The sequence below is a fragment of the Plecotus auritus genome, assembly GCF_963455305.1.
Source record: "Plecotus auritus genome assembly, chromosome: 7".
NCBI lineage: Eukaryota > Metazoa > Chordata > Mammalia > Chiroptera > Vespertilionidae > Plecotus > Plecotus auritus.
In genome coordinates this window covers 16,333,533-16,354,588 of record NC_137774.1, presented here as the reverse complement: position 1 = coordinate 16,354,588, position 21,056 = coordinate 16,333,533, and the positions used below count along the sequence as shown (strand labels likewise).

Sequence of the window (21,056 nt, the reverse complement as noted above, 5' to 3'; positions counted from 1 at the left end):
AAGAATAGATAGAATTTTGTAAAAATAGATGATATGGTCCAGCCAGCATGGCTCAGTGGTTGAACGTCAACCTATGAACCAGGAGGTCATGGTTCAATTGGGGATTAGGGCATATGCTTGGGTTGCAGGCTCAGTCCCCACTGTGGGGCGTGCAGGAGGTAGCCAATCAATGATTCACTCTCATCATTGATGTTTCTATTTCTCTCTCCCTCTCCCTTCCTCTCTGAAATGAATAAAAATATATTTTAAAAATTAGATGGTATGTGCAATTTATAAAAAATATTACAAGATTTTTATTTGAATCTCTTCTATGTGACTTTTGAAATAACCAGAATTCCCCAGAGAATATTAAGGATTCTGGCCAAGAAAATTAGCAATGACTGAGAGAGGAAAGGGGGACAGTGCTTGCCAAGGAATGCTGCTTGGGAAGCTGAAGGGCTGTGGGTGGGGATTTCCTTGGAAGGAGAATAATAGTTCCAAGATACAGGAAAGGGAACATCTGGCCCTGGGAAGGTGGGGTGGAGGGGGGGAAGAAGCGGGGCTGAGGAGGGTGTGGGGTTGCAGACCCCCACTCCTTAATGGTGGTACATTATTGTGCTCAGGCTGGTCAGTTACATTATTTTGAAATCCCTCCCCCTTCCCCTACCCCAGCTCTCGCCAGATCCAACCCTGACCCAGAGTCTGATTTGGAGCCTGGAAGACAAAGCCATGTAAGGTCTGTGGAAATCACTGCTGCCGGCATCAGGCCCGCCCCAACCCCCGGCCTGCCCCGCCCCAATCCCCAGCCTTCCCAGTCCTTCCCACCCTCAGTTTTCCTGTGCCTCTGGATACTGAGAACCTAAACCAGAGTCCAGGAGCCCCCAGTATAGGAGCCAAGAGAGACCCTCTTCTGCTGATCTGAGAATACACACCTCCATTCTTGTTTAACCCTCTGCTCCTCGGTTCACACTACAATGAACCAGAAGACAACCCTGGTGCTCCTCACCCTGGCGGTCATCACCATCTTCGCCTTGGTGTGTGTCTTGCTGGCTGGCAGGGGAGGAGATGGGGGTGAACCCAGCCTGCCTCCCCACTGCCCCTCCATATCTCCCAGTGCCCAGCACTGGACACACCCTGGCCAGAGCCAGCTGTTTGCAGACCTGAGCCAAGAAGAGCTGATAGCTGTGATGAGCTTTCTGACCCAGCAGCTGGGGCCAGGCCTGGTGGATGCAGCCCAGGCCCGCCCATCAGACAACTGCATCTTCTCGGTGGAGCTGCAGCTGCCCCCCAAGGCTGCAGCCCTGGCACACCTGGACAGGGGGAGCCCCCCGCCTGCTCGTGAGGCACTGGCCATCGTCTTCTTTGGCGGACAACCCCAGCCCAACGTGAGTGAGCTGGTGGTGGGACCACTGCCACACCCCTCCTACATGCGGGATGTGACTGTGGAGCGTCATGGGGGTCCCCTGCCCTATCACCGACGCCCCGTGCTCTTTCGAGAATACCTGGATATAGACCAGATGATCTTTGACAGAGAGCTGCCCCAGGCTGCTGGTCTCCTCCACCACTGCTGCTTCTACAAGCGCCAAGGAAGGAACCTAGTCACGATGACCTCAGCTCCCCGGGGTTTGCAATCAGGGGACCGGGCCACCTGGTTTGGCCTCTACTACAACATCTCGGGGGCTGGGGTTTACCTGCACCCCCTGGGGTTGGAGCTGCTGGTAGACCACAAGGCTCTGGACCCTGCCCGCTGGACCATCCAGAAGGTGTTCTTTCAAGGCCGCTACTATAAGAGTCTGGCTCAGCTGGAGGACCAGTTTGAGGCCGGCCTGGTGAATGTGGTGCTGATCCCAGACAATGGCACAGATGGGTCCTGGTCGCTGAAGTCCCAGGTGCCCCCAGGTCCGGCTCCCCCTCTGCAGTTCCACCCCGCGGGCCCCCGCTTCAGTGTCCAGGGGAGTCAAGTGGCCTCCTCACTGTGGACTTTCTCTTTTGGTCTTGGAGCATTCAGTGGCCCGAGGATCTTTGACATCCGCTTCCAGGGAGAACGGCTAGCTTATGAGATCAGCCTCCAAGAGGCCTTGGCCATCTATGGTGGAAACTCCCCTGTAGCAATGGTGACCCGCTACATTGATGGCAGCTTTGGCATGGGCAAGTACACCTCGCCCCTGACCCGTGGGGTCGACTGCCCCTACCTGGCCACTTACATGGACTGGCACTTCCTTTTGGAGTCCCAAACCCCCAAGATGATACGAGATGCCTTTTGTGTGTTTGAACAGAATCAGGGTCTCCCCCTGAGGCGACATCACTCAGATTTCTACTCCCATTATTTTGGGGGCCTTACAGAGACAGTGCTGGTCTTCAGATCTGTATCTACCTTGCTCAATTATGACTATTTGTGGGATATGGTTTTCTACTCCAATGGAGCCATAGAAGTCAAATTGCATGCCACGGGCTATATCAGCTCAGCATTCCTCTTTGGTGCTGCCCAAAATTACGGGAACCAGGTTGGGGAGCACACACTGGGCACCGTCCACACCCACAGTGCCCACTACAAGGTGGATCTGGATGTAGGAGGTAAGACAATGTGGAGGGGGAAAGTATTCCAGAAGAGGGGGCTCAAAAGTTGTCTCTATTTGTCTTGTATATATAGCAATTATGCAGGAAAAGAAGACATGAGAGTGAGTATGTAGCTTTGGAGTCCAGGCTTCCTCTTTGGCTGGATATGAGAGAGTTGGATGCTAGATTTTATTTCGCTCATTGGCTGGGCACATGGCTAACACCCTTCCTCCACATGACCTCGTCAGAAAATCTTGGGAAATGGCAAAACTCAGGGATGAGGCAGGATCTGAGCCAACAGGGTTTCCTTTGCCCTCTTCCCTCCCTTTTGTTTATATGGAACCCATTTCAAGGAGGCAGCCATTTGTTTTTCAGTTCATTTCTCTGCATCTGGCCTGTGGTGCTAGTGTTTTGGAGGATTTGTTTGCAGTCTGCCAAGTCCCTGGCACATGCAGGCCAGCCATGGGACACCCAGGTTGGACATCTCCTTGGCAGATGGACCCTCCTTCTCCCTGGTTTTCCATCTCTCTCTGAACTTAAGTGTGAGGGATAGAATGGATACTGTGGAGCATTCCAGATAGTTCCTGGTAGTCACAGAGAGAGCCAAGGAAACATGATGTCTTGGAGTCTATCCTTTTACTTTCCTTCCCCACATTGAGCTGATCCCCAGATTTTTTTCTGTTCTGCATCTGAAATATCTTAAACTCCTCAATGGGCCCTGCTGTCATACCCCTATTGGTGCTAGATCTCATTCTGCTGCTTCCACTCTTCTTCCTCCCAGATCCAGGGTTCACTTTGTGCCCAGAGGGACCTACCAGCCCATGCCAGCCTGCTCCCTCATACATGTTTCACTTTCCCCATCAAAATAGGATCCCACTCACAGAATTTTCTATAAAGCCTTTCCCTTCAGAATGCAGTTCCATCCTGCCTTTCAGATTCTTCCCTATGCACTGCTTTAGTCATCCTGTCCCTGGACACACACACCATGCAAGGTAGTCAGGCTTCTTTGCTTTGGCTCATGTTTTGTTCCTGCCTAGAAGGCCCTGCTAGGTCATCTCTGCTGGTAACATCCTGTAAGGCCAGGCTGAAAAGTTGCCCAGGAAGGTCCCTTTTCTTGCCTGCACCTCTATTCCTATAACCTTGAATCTTGAGTGTACACCTTTCATATAGCAGGCCAGTCAGGGCATTGCCTTCTGCATCCTCTGTGAGAGCAAAAGGGTAAGGATGAAGTTTTATTCATCTGTGTGTCCCCAGGGCCGAGCCTGAGCCTCGCCACTGATGAGATAAGTGAATGAACAACAATAAACCAATGAAATCCTGACAAAATATGTCATAGGTCAACAGCTTTGGCTAAACGATTGGGATATTTTGGGGAGAGGGAAAGAAAGTAGGGGGCACTCTCAATTCTGGGCTTTTCTTTGGCCCCCAATCTGAAGCCAGGCGGGTGATCATTCCTTTCTCCCATCCCTTCTCCTCCTTCCCTCACCCCGGCAGGACAGAAGAATTGGGTCTGGGCTGAGGACATGGTCTTTGTCCCCATGGCTGTACCCTGGAGCCCTGAGCACCAGATGCAGAGGCTGCAGGTGATCCGGAAGCTGCTCGAGACAGAGGAGCAGGCCACGTTCCCCTTGGGAAGTGCCACCCCTCGCTACCTGTACCTGGCCAGCAACCACAGCAACAAGTGGGGTCACCCACGGGGCTACCGCATCCAGGTGCTCAGTTTTGCTGGAGAGCCACTGCCCCAGAACAGCTCCATGGAGAGAGCCGTCAGCTGGGGGAGGTGAGTGGCAGGGTGTCAGAGGGAAGCTGGGAGAGATGAGAGAGAAGGGAGCATTGGAGGGGCAATTGGAAACTCAGTTGAAACTGTATGCAAAGTGAATAAGAGCTCAAGAAGGATTTCCTGGTTATCAAAAGGCACAACAGTGGGCACTGGAATGTCCTCCATTGCAGGACTAAAACTCAGGTCTGAGAGCCTTTTCCTCTTTTGTATGGTGGAAGGGTCATGCTGTGATATGGCAGGGTGGTGAACAGGATTCCCTGGAAAGGTGTTGGATGACTCACCAGGGTGGCGTCCGAGTCACTGAATGAATGAGATGGGGAAGCTGAGGTCCACATGCTCAGCTCCTTTCCATCATAATCAGGCAACAGGATAGGGTTAGTGACTGTGCCTCCCTAGGTACCAGCTGGCTGTGACCCAGCGGAAGGAGGAAGAGCCCAGCAGCACCAGCATCTACAATCAGAATGATCCTTGGACCCCCACTGTGGACTTCTCTGACTTCATCAATAACGAGACCATTGTTGGAGAGGTCAGCTGATGGGGAGGGCCAGTGAGAGGGGTGGGGACACAAAGATGAGCCCTACCTTCTCTTGGGGGCCCCTGAAAACCATCTGGTCCCTTCAGGGATGGAATTGAATCCTGTCTTCTGTGCTTTCATGGATCTGATCATTACCTCTTGAGGGAATCTTCCCAAACTGGGAGTTCATTTGCAGATGCTGGCTGAGGCCCCAGCCTATCCTCAAGACCCTACAGCCCTCTAAGTCTCAGCTTTGTGGACAGAGTCCTTTTCAGGCTCCAGCAGTCAAGGAGGGCTGGAGGTCACCAAGGGCAGACCACATCTTGCATATCTAAAACCCATTCCTGGTGTGACCATTAAAGGATTAATTTCTAAATATTGGCCTTTTCTGCCTCCCAAACCCGGATCTCCTCTCCTCCATCCTCCTCCCATCAGTTTTAGTTTGGGAACTCTCTGGGAGTTAAGGGGGAAGAAGTTGATGTAGCCTGTGGCATCATCATTCCTCTGTGGGTGGAGAGACTGATGGAGGTGTGATAGAAAGTGTCAGAGAAGAAGAGTACAGACTGGGTCAGGGAGCAGGTGCTGGTTCCAATATGAATATGAAATGGATTATACTTTGATTTCTGGACCAGTAGGAAAAACATTTAAAGACTTAAGATCCTTTTGAGGAAAGGGGGGCTGGCATGGCAAATCCTTACATACCAGGCTACTGTGGGAGGCAGGTGTGTCTTTAGCAAAGCCAGGCCTCATGATCCTCTTCCTTATCCCCTGCTAGGACTTGGTGGCCTGGGTGACAGTTGGTTTCCTGCACATCCCACATGCAGAGGACATTCCCAACACGGTGACTGTGGGGAATGGTGTGGGCTTCTTCCTCCGACCCTACAACTTCTTTGACCAGGACCCGTCCTTTGATTCTGCGGACTCCATCTATTTCCGGGAGGACCAGGATGCTGGGGCCTGTGAGGTCAACCCCCTGGCTTGCCTCCCCAAGGCTGCTGACTGTACCCCAGACCTTCCTGCCTTCTCTCATGGGGGCTTCTCTCATATCTAGGTGATCCCTGGAATGGGGAATGTGTCCAGGGCCCCAGGGCCAGGGTGTGTGGAGTGGAGGAGCAATGGGCACTGGGTTGGGCAGACTGATGCCCTCTTCTCTTTCCTCACATCCCTGAGGTTCCTTCCTCTTCTTCCCCAAGGTTACCTCCTGCCACCATCCCCCCTTGCTTCTCCTCTCTACTGGGAGCATCCTGAGCCTGTGATGCTGGTGATGGGGGAACACAGGAGAGACCCAGCTTTGTTGCCACCAGATAGGCCTGGTTTCTGTCCCGAGAGGAGAGCAATGGCAGCCAGGAGCTTGAAGTGATAGTCAAGCTTTTCACCAGAAGACTCCCTGTTTCCTTTCTGGCTTTTCCAAATATTTTAGGGCTTCCTCCAAGTCCCTCCTCCCCTCCCTGGTGCCTGCCTTGGGAGATGAAGACAGGTCTCTGCAAGGAGATAGTCTCCTAGAGGCCCAGCTCAGGGTTCGTGCCAGGCCTGTGCATACATGGATGAGCTGGAAGGGCCTTCTGGGCCCATATTTTTTTTTATCTAAGTCTTCCTCCTTCTTTCCCTCTTCCTCTTGCCTACCACCTCTTCCTCCTGTTTCTACTCTTTCTTAAATTCTGGGATTTCCCTCCCAGCCCTCATTTCTCAACTTCAGTCTCCTCTCCTGGCCCTAGGCCTGTGGAAGTCTAAAAATGCAAAGGACATCTAGTTTGGGAGGACAATCCCTGTCTGTCCCCCTGTGTTTGTCACATATGGGAAGCAGGAGTTGCCCCCACCCCAGTCCTGGGCAGAGTGTGTTCTCTTTGCCCATTTGTATACCCCCTGCCTTGCATTCTCAGCAGAGGATGGTCATAGAGACAGCAGCTGCTCAAGTTAGCATTTGAGGTGGTTTTGTGGGTACAGTGGTAATAAGGAGTGGTCATTTTGTGCCAAGGTTGTGTGTAACCAGTGACCTCTGTCTTCTGTAGCAGCCAACAAGAGAGGCACCAAGGATGAGAAGCACAAATACCCAGGAACTCTAGCAGTTAACGGGCCAGGGCCATTCAATCACATACGGGCATGCAAAGGAGCTGGGGCTTGGTCCCTTAGGAGCCTGAATTGGGGCGGATATACAAACAGCAAGAGTTTGGAAAGGACAGAAACATCCTTCCCTAGAGGATTGGTTAAATAAATTCTGTGGACTCCATCTATCTCCGAGCTATAAATATAATTACATTTCTTTATATACTAATAGGGAATAATCTCCCAATGAAAAGGCAAGGTGCAGAAGTGTGTATGGTGCACTTCCCATTTGTGGTTTATAGAAGGTAGAAAAATATAAGTGTAGATTTGCTTATAATTGCGGATTCAGAAGAAATGGGTAACACTGGTTGCCTCTGGAAAGGGAACCAGGAGGTTGGGGACAGGGGGAGGGAGGGGACTTAGCACTGTATACCCTTTTGTACATCTTGAATTTTGAACCATGTGACTATATTACCTATTAAAATTAAATAATAAATGGACCTAATAAATAAATAAATAACTTTTTAAAAAACTGATATGTCTTTTAGAACAGGTCTGGGGTAGGGGAGGGTAAAATGAGTTAAGGGATAGGGTCATGGACTCCATTTTCTTAAGTTTTTGAGACCAAGAGAAATGGGCATGGCCTATGGTAACTCCTTTGCCTTCTTTTGCTTGTATATCTCTGAAGAAAAGATTAAACCTCAGTAAATCTCTTTTGTTCTTTCTCTCACTTTTGCTCCCTATGGCTCTTAGCAGAGGGAGCAATGAGAAGTAGTGGGGAAAGGTAACTTCTGCCTGCTGGAAGCTCAGGCCAGGCCAGGAGGTGAAGTGTAGGAAATGGATTTTGGATGCTGTTCAGCTTGTGACCAGAGGGAGATCTATCCAGGGAGCTCAGGCATCGGCTTCTGTTACCTTCTTTCCTACCCCAAGCTCAAGTTCACCTCTGAGTCAGTGGAATAGTAGATGGGAAGGAGTTTCTACCTTCTATCACTCCTTCTTATGGTCAGTTTCCCAATGATCTCTAGACCAAAGAGTGTGAGTGTTTGTATGCGACGAGAGTGTGTGTGAGTGTGTGTACATAAATGCTCACAAGTTTTTATCTGAAAATGTGACTCTGGTTGGGTCTTGCTACATCTCACCATAGGGATGACACCACCTGCTCCAGGCCTCAATGGACATGTAGATCACGAGAGCTGGCATCAGGAGAGCTGCAGGACCAGCTCTCCTTCCCTCCCCCATGACACCCCCCTATCCTAGCAGGACCTGAGAACTGGGTCTGGGTTGAGGACATGGCCTTTGTTCCTATGCAATATCCTGGAGCCCCAACCTAATCTCTTCCTTACTAGTAGTAGATCACTGAGGCCTGCTAAAGTGTTGGCCTCAGACCTGTGGTCAAGTGAACAGTGACTGAGGGTGCCAAGTACTGAAAGAATAGTGTCCCCAAGGCTGAGAACTTTAGGACTTGGGCCCTAAGAGGAGCTGGACAAGGAGACTCCTGAGGCTTAGCTCAGAGGGCATACCTTGGACATCCCCGGGAATGTAGACACTGGAACCCCCTATGAAGAGCACAAAATGCGCTCACCTGCCTCTGCTGTTCTCCTGAATGCCCTGAGAAGGGCTCCAGCTCCCAGTGCAACGGAAAGATTCCGCTGTGCATTCAACAAAGATGTGTAGAGTGCCTTCTAAGTGCCAGGCATCATGTGAGGTACTAGGATGTATTACTGAATAAAAGATACAATTTCTGCCCCCAAGAGCAAGAGCAAGTAAAGAGGTAATTACAGATGAGGACTATTAGACGAGAGATGGGAGCAGGACAACAGCAGGTTTCCTGTGGGGTCTGATGTCTAAGCTGATCTTGTCAGAGGAGTAGAAATTGGCCAGGGGAGAAAGAACACAAAGAAAGTTCCAGGGAATAGCATGTTCCTTGACCCTCCTCTCTTCTCTCTGCAGAGGTCCCCCCTGGGTGACCTCAGCCTCTAATACTATAACTGCTAGTATTTGTTGTTTCACCCAAATCTATATTTCAGACCTACAACCTCTCTCTTGTACTCTGGATCCATAAACTTTTCCTTTTCTATACTGGGGCTTCCCCATGAGTACCTCAAACTCAAACTTGTTAGTTTTCCCCTTGAACTTGCTGCTCTTTGTTCTTCTGGTTGAAAGGCTCCACCACTCACCAGTCACCCAATGGGAAACCTTTGTGTCATGTAAGATGCTGTGCCCTCCCTGCCCAGCCACAGCCAATCAGGCACCAAGTCCTGTAAACTCTGCTCTTAAATATCTCTCAGAGTCATCCCTTCCTCTTTGACCTCCAGGTCACTGGCCTCATCCTGACCCTTTGCCTCTTACCTGGTCTCCTCGCCTCTAGTCTGTTCCATACCCAAGCCAGAGTCATCTCCCTAGAATGCAGATCAGTACAGAGTGTAACCTGGGTGTACTAGGCAGTTGAGTTGACCACATAGGGCCTCTGGGGCAGCAGCTCCACTTGGGCACTGTGTTCTGGGCTCAGTCCTCAACCTGAGGGCTAGAGGTAGACTCTGGCTCCCAGGGATAAACTCATCTTCATCACATTCCCAGAGGCTGGGGCCAAGTTTACTCAAAGAGAAGACCTAGTGGAGGGAGCAGGATGTATAGTCCTGTCTCCTGAGTAATTCTGCAAGAGGGACACCTTTCCAACAAGTTTTTCGGGTATTTAACATGATGATTGGGAAGACTAGGATGAAACAATATCAGAGGAAACAATGCAACAGCTAGACACTTAGGGAAGGTGGTCAGGGTGATGCTTTTTTATCCATCAGTTCTTCCACCAGCCAAGGCAAAGGGTTCCTGGCCCCCCATCATTACCCACCTCCCCAAATAAGAGCTGGGTGATACCCCACCAGAGTGAATATTTTGACCTCTGTTTGATAACACTGTTCAGTACAAAAAACATTAGCAATCTTAACAGTGTGATCTTAACTGGGAGCTAAGACCATGACTTATGAAAGACCTAGACTCACAGTTGCCTTGTGGCCAGGAGTAGGTAGGCCTTGACATTAGATTCTGCCCCCCCTTAAATTCTCAAGGTGGCACAGCCAATTTCCAATGAAACTATAACTCTTCCTGCCTTAGTTACAGCAGCTCTATTGTTTGTCTTGACTACAAGAAGCTCTCCAGTTCCATCCTACTGGTCAATCAATGGGAATACTGGGTGTGAGTTTTTCTCCCCAACACTCAGAGGTGGGTATGAATGCCATGTTTCTCTATTTTTCTATAGCAGATAACCAGCTCTGTGCCCTCACTCACCTGGTTGGCAGGAAATCCAATTACAGCTATTGGGGGTGGGGGTGGAGATCATCTTTAGGATTAGGGAAGACTCATCTGGGACTTTGGGGAATGGTTGGTTAGTCTTCAGCTAACAGTGGCCACTGCTACTTTACTCCCTTTCCACTGCCCTGAGGCCAGACTTTCCAAGACAAGGGTGGGAGGAGGAGCTGACCCACACCTATTTTCGCCTAGAGCAAAAGCCCCATTTTCTCCTGTTTGTTCACCAAAATGTTATTAAGACATTTTTTAAATTAAAAAGAAATACTGGCTGGTGTGCCTCAGTTGGTTGAAGCGTCATCCATACACTAAAAGGTCATGGTTCGATTCCCAGTGAGGGCACATGCCCGGGTTGCGGACTCGATCCCCAGTGTAGGGCATGTAGGAGGCAGCCGCTCAAGGATTTTCTCTCATCATTCATTGATCTTTCCATCTCTCTCTCCCTTTCCCTTCCTCTCTGAAATCAATAAAAATATATTCTTTTTAAGAAATAAAGAACAAAGGAGAGGAAAGCCTATCAAGTTTCCATATCCAAATAGAACTGGTTGTATACATATTTCTGGATAATCTGACCTTTCTGAGATTGGTTGCCCTAGTTTAAATGTCTGGGTTCTGAGATGTTTCATGTCTTCCTCAGATTACTAACACTTAAAACATAAACCACACAAAGCTTCCTGACCTTCGCTCTTCTGCCTGCCCTCCTTCCCATCCCTGCTTCACACCAAACACGCTGACCTTTTGGCCATTCCCTGCCCATGCTGAGGCTGTCTCAAGTTTCTGTACCTTTGCACCCTCTGTTCCCTTTGGCTGGAATGTCCTTCCCATTCTCTGCCAGGAGAGTGCATCCTGCCTGCAAGCTCAGTCTAGCATCATTCCTGGAAAAAGTCTTCCCGGACATGTCCAGCTTGGAAAGGATTCTTCCCCAGGCTCAGGAGGGAAGCATGTTCCTTCTCTTGAACCTTCAGTCTCCCCTAGATCCCCTCGGGATCTGGCTGCCCAGATCATGTTGGCCTACGGCACCTCACCTGGAAGAGAATGGAGGTGGCTTTTCTCTCCGAGTCTGCAACATTTTAAAGGAAGGTTTCCCGGAGTTGAGGGTTGTGGGCTGCTAGGTTAATTCCACAACTAGTTTTCCAGGCCCCCTGACCTCTAACCAGCCTATCTGTCCTGCTCAAGGTGTGTGTTGAAGGGGGAGGGGGTGTCTCTATTACACTCTGCAGCCCCTGAACCCCCTCCAACTTCTCACTGGCTCCACATCCTGCATGCTCCAGGCACTTAGGGTGCTCACAGAGGCTCCACAGTGTTGACCTGTCTCACTCAGCCTTTCCACCTTCAACCCCTCCCAGATGCTTTGTGTTTGCAACATTATTCTCAAGCATCCCTGGGGCTGCAGTGGGGTTCTAGCTATTGGTGGTGGTGGGGAGAGAGTGACGAGGAAGAATCTAGAAGGCACCATGAACTAATGGAAGGAATGAGGGAACCTGGCTGGAGAGATGTGGGCAGAATTAGCTTCACTTATAGCCTTGTAGCCTGGAGAAAGGTTCCATCCGGAGGGTGGAGGAAGAGCTCAAGAACAGTCCCTTTCTGCCCCTGACACTTCCTCTTTCCTCCCTCCAGCTGCGCTATCTCCCAAACCAACCCCTCCCCCACTTTGTTCCCCAACCCTGACCCTGAGTATTTGATTTGGAACAGGGGCCAGAGGCTTATGTGGGCCACTTAAAGTCCAGGTTCCTACCACAGCCCCACCTCCCAAGCCTGGCCTGATCCCTGGCTCCCTCCAGCTTCAGCTCCACCCCCACCCAACCCTCTGCCCTTGGCTGATTCTCTTCAACGTACCCATCATGCCTCTTGTCCAGCAGCACCAGCCACAGACCAGGAACCTCCAGAGACTAAAAGAGGTGCTGATCCTGTACCCAGGTCTTGTTTATCTTTCTATTTCCCATTATTCATTCCAATTTAAGAGCCTGAAGACAGCCCAGGAGCTTTAGCTATGGCTTTCTTCCTTATTTTGGCCCTTTGTAGTATTTTGGTGATAGGCATGGGTGAAGGTGGAGCTGGGAGTGAGGAAGGATTTGAGAGGAGATGTAAACCTGGACGGCTTCCCCACTGCCCCTCCATATCTCCCAGTGCCCAGCACTGGACACACCCTGGCCAGAGCCAGCTGTTTGCAGACCTGAGCCAAGAGGAGCTGACGGCTGTGATGAGCTTTCTGACCCAGCAACTGGGGCCAGGCCTGGTGGATGCAGCCCAGGCCCGCCCATCAGACAACTGCATCTTCTCGGTGGAGCTGCAGCTGCCCCCCAAGGCTGCAGCCCTGGCACACCTGGACAGGGGGAGCCCCCCGCCTGCTCGTGAGGCACTGGCCATCGTCTTCTTTGGCGGACAACCCCAGCCCAACGTGAGTGAGCTGGTGGTGGGACCACTGCCACACCCCTCCTACATGCGGGATGTGACTGTGGAGCGTCATGGGGGTCCCCTGCCCTATCACTGACGCCCCGTGCTCTTTCGAGAATACCTGGATATAGACCAGATGATCTTTGACAGAGAGCTGCCCCAGGCTGCTGGTCTCCTCCACCACTGCTGCTTCTACAAGCGCCAAGGAAGGAACTTAGTCACGATGAACACAGCTCCCCGGGGTTTGCAATCAGGGGACCGGGCCACCTGGTTTGGCCTCTACTACAACATCTCGGGGGCTGGGGTTTACCTGCACCCCGTGGGGTTGGAGCTGCTGGTAGACCACAAGGCTCTGGACCCTGCCCGCTGGACCATCCAGAAGGTGTTTTTTCAAGGCCGCTACTATAAGAGTCTGGCTCAGCTGGAGGACCAGTTTGAGGCCGGCCTGGTGAATGTGGTGCTGATCCCAGACAATGGCACAGGTGGGTCCTGGTCGCTGAAGTCCCAGGTGCCCCCGGGTCCGGCTCCCCCTCTGCAGTTCCATGCCGAGGGCCCCCGCTTCAGTGTCCAGGGGAGTCGAGTGGCCTCCTCACTGTGGACTTTCTCTTTTGGTCTTGGAGCATTCAGTGGCCCGAGGATCTTTGACATCCGCTTCCAAGGGGAGAGAGTGGCTTATGAAGTCAGTGTCCAGGAGGCCTTGACCGTCTATGGTGGCAATTCACCTTCTGCTCTGAGAAGCCGGTACACAGATGGTGGCTTTGGCTTGGGCCACTTCTCTTCACCTCTGACCCGTGGGGTCGATTGTCCCTACCTGGCCACCTACGTGGACTGGCACTTCCTTTTGGAGTCCCAAACCCCCAAGACAATACGAGATGCCTTTTGTGTGTTTGAACAGAATCAGGGTCTCCCCCTAAGGCGACACCACTCAGATATCTACTCCCACTATTTTGGGGGCCTTGCAGAGACAGTGCTGGTCGTCAGATCTGTGTCTACCATGCTCAACTATGACTATGTGTGGGATATGGTCTTCCACCCCAATGGGGCCATGGAAGTCAAATTGCATGCCACGGGCTACATCAGCTCAACGTTCCTCTTTGGTGCTGCCCGAAGTTATGGGAACCAGGTTGGGGAGCACACACTGGGCACTGCCCACACCCACAGTGCCCACTTCAAGGTAGATCTGGATGTAGGAGGTAAGATATCCCGGAGGGGGAGGCTTTCCAGAAGCGGGGGCTGAAGTCTCCATGCCTTGCTTTAAAATTTGTCATTGAAACATTAAAAATGTAAAAGTATATGAAGTACATGTGCAAAACATCAGATTCCTAAGAGATTTCCACCCTTAGCAGATCAGTCTCAGATCATTTAATTTGATTCCTAATGTGGAACCTAGTTACATCCTAACAGATCATTCAGAACTCCAAAATTCAGAGAACTGACTGCCTTTGGCCCTACTCTTAATTCCTTGCCAAACCTCAAACTATGGGAAACACCTCCAAGCTCCAGCATCATTGTGCCCACATGTCTGCTGTCATGTGGTGAGGCCATTCCATGTTGGTTTCCTCCATGTGCTGATGTGTAGGCACTAGAGTCAAATGAAGACTTGGGTCTCAAGCACTGCCACAATACTAACAGTGTCCCTTCGGTGAAAAGCCAGGGCACGTTATTTAAGTTCTCTAAGCCTCAGTTGTCCCATCTGTAAAATGGGGACAATTGTAGTTCCTCCTTCAGAAGGCTGTTATACAAGTAGATCACCAGTACATGTAAAGCACTCAGCATGATGCCTATGCATAGCACCTTCAGGTTCAGTAAATGTGAGTTACAGCTGTTATTGTTTACACGATACGGTAGTTCTGGTGATGCCAGGGGCCTTCAGATATGAGGCGCAAATCCCTTCCTCAGATCAGAAAGATCTGACTCTGCACATTGCCTGCTAGGCTGTTTCAACCTCAGGTAAACCACCATTCCTTCTCAGAGGAAGGTCAGGGGAGGCCCAGTCACAGGGCATCTGGGATTGTGACCAGAGGTGACATCAGGGAGAAAGATCTCAAAATCTCTGAATCAGGAATATCTTGGGGAGAAAAGGAAGAGAAGTAGAGGACATACTCAGTTCTGAGCTTCTCTTTGGCCCCCAATCTGAAGCCAGGTGGGTGACCATTCCTTTCTCCCATCCCTTCTCCTCCTTCCCTCACCCCGGCAGGACAGAAGAATTGGGTCTGGGCTGAGGACATGGTCTTTGTCCCCATGGCTGTACCCTGGAGCCCTGAGCACCAGATGCAGAGGCTGCAGGTGATCCGGAAGCTGCTCGAGACAGAGGAGCAGGCCACGTTCCCCTTGGGAAGTGCCACCCCTCGCTACCTGTACCTGGCCAGCAACCACAGCAACAAGTGGGGTCACCCACGGGGCTACCGCATCCAGGTGCTCAGTTTTGCTGGAGAGCCGCTGCCCCAGAACAGCTCCATGGAGAGAGCCTTCAGCTGGGGGAGGTGAGTGGCAGGGTGTCAGAGAGATTGGGGGTGATGGACTGTAAGAAGGGCCCCATGTTGCTGGGAACCCAGGTTCTCCCACCTCCTGTAGGTATACATGCACACTCATACACACACACACACAAGCCTATGGCCACAATCATGATCCTAGTGCCCTGGCTGGTTGTTCAGTGGTTAGAGCATAAGCCCCACACACTGAAGGGTCTCGGGTTTGATTCCAGATCAAGGGCGTGTACCTGGGTTGCAGGTTTGATCCCCAACGCTGGTAGGGGCACATGTGGGAGGCAACCAATCCATATGTGTCTCTCACATGGATGTTTCTCTCTTCTTCCCTTCCTCCCTTCCACTCCCTCTCTAAAATAAATAAATAAATAAATAAATAAATAAATAAATAAATATTTAAAAAATGAATGGGAAAAATATTCTCAGGTGAGGGTTAACCAAAAAAAGTAATAGTGGGAATAAATAAAATGAGGCCTACTGACTGGATGGGAGACTAGAGAAATACATGTGGAATCAAATGTTATAGGTAGAATCTGGGTTGTGGGTCTATGTATGTTCACTATACTATTCTTTATCTTTAAATGTTAGCAATAGGGTTGGAGGAAAAACCAGAGTAAGAGGAACACAGATCTCAGGAAGTATTTCTTAAAACCCAGGCATTTGAGATACAGAAATTGCCCTAAAATGGGAATCAGGCCATGTCCATGCATCCAGGGCCCAGGCTTTGATCTAGAATCTAGATGGATGCATGAACGACATTAGGACCTGAAGTCTGAACAATGGCCAATTGATGTTTTTTTTTTAATTTTTTAATTTTTTTAAAATAAATCTTTATTCAGATTATTACAATTATTTCTCCTTTTTCCCCCCATAGCTCCCCTCCACCCATTTCCCACCCCACCTTCTGCCCTTACCTCCCCCCCACTGTCCTCATCCATAGGTGTATGATTTTTGTCCAGTCTCTTCATGAACCCCCCATACCCCTTTCCCCCTGAGAATTATCAGTCCACTCCCTTTCTATGCCCCTGATTCTATTATATTCACCAGATTATTCTGTCCCTCAGGTTTTTAATTCACTTGATTTTTAGGTTCACTTGTTGATAGATATGTATTTGTTGTTCATAATTTTTATCTTTACTTTTTTCTTCTTCCTCTTCTTTAAGAATACCTTTTAGCATTTCATATAATACTGGTTTGGTGGTGATGAACTCCTTTAGCTTTTTCTTGTCTGTGAAACTCTTTATCTGTCCTTCAATTCTGAATGATAGCTTTGCTGGGTAGAGTAATCTTGGTTGTAGGTTCTTGCTATTCATCACATTGAAAATTTCTTGCCACTCCCATCTGGCCTGCATAGTTTCTGTTGAAAAGTCAGCTGACAGTCGTATGGGTGCTCCCTTGTAGGTAACTAACTGTTTTTCTCTTGCTGCTTTTAATATTCTCTCTTTGTCTTTTGCTCTTGGCATTTTAATTATGATGTGTCTTGGTGTGGTCCTCTTTGGATTCCTTTTGTTTGGGGTTCTGTGGGCTTCCTGGACTTGTAAGTCTATTTCTTTCACCAGGTGGGGGAAGTTTTCGGTCATTATTTCTTCAAATAGGTTTTCAGTATCTTGCTCTCTCTCTTCTTCTGGCACCCCCATAATTCTGATGTTGGTACGCTTGAAGTTGTCCCAGAGTCTTCTTACATTATCTTCAACTTTTTGGATTTTTTTTTTTTTGCTTTTTGCTTTTTCGGTTGAGTGTTTTTTGCTTCTTTGTAATTCAATTCTTTGACTTGATTTTTGTGTTCCTCTTGTCTGTTTTTGGGTCTCTGTATAATATTTTTTAGTTCAGTCAGTGTATGTTTAATTTCTAGTTGGTCCTTTTTCATATCTTCGAGGGTCTCGTTATATTTATCGGCCTTTTCTAGGATATTCTTAAAAAGCCTTATAACCGTGGTTTTGAATTCTATATCCAGTCGTTTGTTTTCCTCCATTTCTTTCGTTTGTGATCTGATTCTTTGACGCCGCATTTTCATTGCTTCCCTGAGTTGGTAAGGTAGATTTGTGTGCTAGGTTTCCAATATGGCCCAGTGGGTCTGCCTCCCCAGTTAACCTGAGGTGGACACTCTTGGTGCACCCCTTTGTGGACTGTGTGTACAGCCTTGTTGTAATTAAGTCTTGATTGTTGTTGGTATCACTGGGAAGAATTGACCTCCAGGCCAGTTGGCTGTAAGGATCAGCTGTGTCTATGCTGGGAGAAGTTCAGTGCTGGAGACAGCCTTATAGGATTAGACTTGCCAAATTGCAATAGCCTCCGTGCTCAGCTTGGATGGGGTGGAGTCTCAGTCTTGGCTTCCCGTCAGCCTTGCCCTTGCGCCCACGTGCGTGCCTTCAGACCTCTGCCTTCCCGGCTCCTGAGTCTCCGCTCGAGAGTCCAGACTCCCCCCACAAGAGCGTGGGTCCCCAGGGGCTCGCCTGGAACTGGGGTTCACTGCAGTCAGAACTGGGGCTCAGTGCATTCAGGAGCCTCTGGCTCCCTTCCACTAGGGAAAGCCTGTGGCAACCTCCGCAGCCTTTGTGCGCACTGGCACGTGCGCGCTTTCAGTCCTCCGCCTTCCCCGGCTCCCGAGTCTCCACCCGAGAGTCCAGACTCCCCCCACAAGAGCGTGGGTCCCCAGGGGCTCGCCTGGAACTGGGGTTCACTGCAGTCAGAACTGGGGCTCAGTGCATTCAGGAGCCTCTGGCTCCCTTCCACTAGGGAAAGCCTGTGGCAACCTCCGCAGCCTTTGTGCGCACTGGCGCGTGCGCGCTTTCAGTCCTCCGCCTTCCCCGGCTCCCGAGTCTCCACCCGAGAGTCCAGACTCCCCCCGAGGGAGCGTGGGTCCCCAGGGGCTCGCCCGGAACTGGGGTTCAGTGCAGTCAGAACTGGGGTTCAGTGCGGTCGGGGGCTTCTTTCCCCCTTCCGCCAGAGAAAGTCAGCCAGGCTCTCAGCCGCCCTTCCTCTCTTCGTGCACAAAGACCCTTTGCCGTACCTCCAATTCTATGTGAGCTTTTCTATTTCCTTCTAGTTGTAGAATTTTCACTCAGCCAGCTTTCCTGTGGTTCTGGATGGTGTCTGTTCTGTCTTTTAGTTGTAGTTTTGAAATTGTTGTGCGAGGCAGCAGTTTAGGTGTTTACCTATGCCGCCATCTTGGTTTCTCCCGCCAATTGATGTTTGAGAGACACGTTACTGAACAAACGTGGGAACTCTGAGAGAGACAGGCAGAGCGGGAGAATGGGAAGTGAACAGAGACCTTTGTGCTTATTTTTCCTTCCTGTTCCCTCTTCAGTGCAGCTTCAAACAGTAGGACAGTTTGATGGCCTTGTGGGTCTAATCTAAACCTCCTGTAGGTACCAGCTGGCCGTGACCCAGCGGAAGGAGGAGGAGCCCAGCAGCACCAGCATCTACAATTTGAATGACCCTTGGACCCCCACCGTGGACTTCACTGACTTCATCAACAATGAAACTGTTGCAGGGCAGGTTAGTTTGGGGGAGGTGGCAGGAGCAAGGATGAGCTACTTCACTCTCCCAGGCCAGGCCCTCCAGGGTCTTTAGAACCCACTAGGAAGTGAAGCTTCACGTTTTCACATTGTTCCTGGGCTGGTGAACTGAATCCTTACATACCAGGCTACTGTGGGAGGCAGGTGTGTCTTTAGCAAAGCCAGGACTCATGATCCTCTTCTTTCTCCCCTGCTAGGACTTGGTGGCCTGGGTGACAGTTGGTTTCCTGCACATCCCACATGCAGAGGACATTCCCAACACGGTGACTGTGGGGAATGGTGTGGGCTTCTTCCTCCGACCCTACAACTTCTTTGACCAGGACCCGTCCTTTGATTCTGCGGACTCCATCTATTTCCGGGGGGACCAGGATGCTGGGGCCTGTGAGGTCAACCCCCTGGCTTGCCTCCCCAAGGCTGCTGACTGTGCCCCTGACCTTCCTGCCTTCTCTCATGGGGGCTTCTCTCACAACTAGGTGGTCCCTGGGATGGGGAGTGTCCAGGGGCCCCAGGGCCAGGGTGTGTGGAGAAGGGGAGCAGTGGGCACTGGGCCAGGAAGCCTGATCTCAGACTAAGATTTTCTCCTCCCCTGTCCCCAAGATCCTCTCTCCCATCACCCTTCTTTGCCTCCCCTTCCTTATTGTAAGCATCCTGAACCTGTGATGCCTGACACAGCAGGGACTCAACTTTGTTGACCCTAGACCTGCTGGGTTTCTGTCCCAGAGAGCAGAGGAATGGCCAGCTGGAGCTGGAGTGATGGCCTAGCTTTTTCCCAGAAGACTTTTGTTTGTTTCTGACAGTTTTTTAATCTTTTTTTTTTTTTTACAATTAGATATCATTCACATACCATAAAATTTATCCTTTTAATGTGTCTAATTTAGTGGGTTTTAGTATATTCATAAAGTTGTGCAACCATCACTACTAATTCCAGAACATTTTCATCACCCCAGAAAGAAACCCCATACCCGTTAGCAGTCACTTCCTCTTTCCCTTCAACCCTTCCCAGCTTTAGGCAACCACCAAGCTTTCTGTCACTATAGACATGCCTATATTCTGGCCATTACATATAAACAGATCTATACAACATGCCGTCTTTTGTGATTGGCTTCTTTCAGCAGAACGTTTTTGAGGTGCATCCACTTTGTAGCATGAAACAAGAGTTCATTCCTTGAGGACCGAATACTATTCCATTGTATGAACGTTACCACATTTTTGTTGGTTCATTCATCATTCATTCAAGGACATGTGGATTGTTTCCACGTTTTGGTTATTATGGATAATGCTGCTGTGAACATTTGTGTACAGGTTTTTATGTGGGCATATGTCTCACTTCTCTTGGCACAAACTTGGGAGTGGAATTGCTGGGTCATATGTTTAACCTTTTGAGGAGGCTGCCAGACTGCTTTCCAAAGTGATTGTACCTTTCTCTCTCTCTTTTTTATTGTGGTAAAACATAACAACATAAAATTTACCATCGGACCGTCTTTAAATATACAGGCCAGTGGCATTAAGTACATTCACATGCTTTGTCGGGCCTGCTCAGCTCCTCCTCGGCCCTGGGTCTTGAATATGAAGGTGAGGCCTCTAGAGACCTCAGGGTAGGGTCCCTTCCTGGCCTGTGTCCCAGCTGTTGGGAAGGTGCTTCTCTGTTTTCATTCCCTGTCATCCTAGCACATTCCTTCTCTGCTCTTTCTCCCTCCTCTTCCTCTTGCTACTTCAGCTTCTACTCCCCGGCCTTCCCTCTAAGGTCCTGGGGGGATGTCCCTGCTGCTTCAGGTCCTGAAATTCTCCCCCATCCCTCAATTCCGCTGTCCTCCTCTGTCCCTGGGCTGGGGAAGCCTAGGACAGCAGGGGGCTATCTTGGGGGAGAGAAAGACAATCCCTGGTTGTCTTCTTGTGGGAGACATTGGTATATGGACAGCTTTCTTTCTTTTTCTTGTTAATCCTCAAAAAAAAAAAAAAGTGAGCTGGAAAGGAACTGAGTTCTGGCAAAGCGACTTTCATACAAAGACTAAACACTGTGGAAGCTACATTCTTGATTCAGGAATAATAGCAGGACATGGTGACAAGAGCTCAGGTGGGAAAGGGTTAAGGCAGAGGTAGTTTGCTATTGCTGGCTCTTTCCATTTTGCTTTTCGGGTTGGTGATTTAGTTTCTCCTTACCTTCTCAGCCCAAATAAATATCGTTTTGACTTTCTTGTGTTTTCTTATTTAAAGAAATTGGGACGATGATGGATGCAAATGTTTTCATCTTGCCCCCAAAACAAACGCTGTGGAGGAGCCAATGATGCTTCTCTTGGCTGTTCCACCTGTTTCTCCGGGTGCAGGAATGGGGAGCGGGGACCTGTGGCCCTAGGCTGTGTGGGGAACTCTGCTGCTGTGGCTCACCTGCTGACCCAGGAGTGTGCCATGGGGCTCCCCAGGGGGCCAGAGGGCACAGCCTGAGCCACCCCCAGGGAGTGTGTGCCCTATTGGAGGGCTCTACT

The 21,056-nt window shown here is 50.0% G+C and overlaps 2 protein-coding genes across 2 annotated transcripts; both read left to right on the top strand.

The window, feature by feature from the left end:
- Positions 1 to 953: 953 nt before the first annotated feature.
- On the top strand, positions 954 to 20,766 carry LOC308254225 (amine oxidase [copper-containing] 3-like; the record flags this gene model as incomplete). Its single annotated transcript, XM_080680145.1, is given in 6 exon segments — positions 954 to 1,121; positions 12,331 to 12,663; positions 12,667 to 13,762; positions 14,767 to 15,052; positions 18,424 to 18,553; positions 18,771 to 20,766. Coding segments are annotated over 6 exon segments (2,289 nt in total). The 3' UTR covers positions 19,047 to 20,766.
- On the top strand, positions 1,167 to 5,880 carry LOC308254165 (amine oxidase [copper-containing] 3-like; the record flags this gene model as incomplete). The annotated part of the gene is made up of 4 exons (XM_080680095.1): positions 1,167 to 2,553; positions 4,030 to 4,247; positions 4,719 to 4,841; positions 5,605 to 5,880. 4 exons carry the CDS (start codon positions 1,167 to 1,169, stop codon positions 5,878 to 5,880), a joined length of 2,004 nt encoding a protein of 667 aa, XP_080536221.1.
- Positions 20,767 to 21,056: the final 290 nt, after the last annotated feature.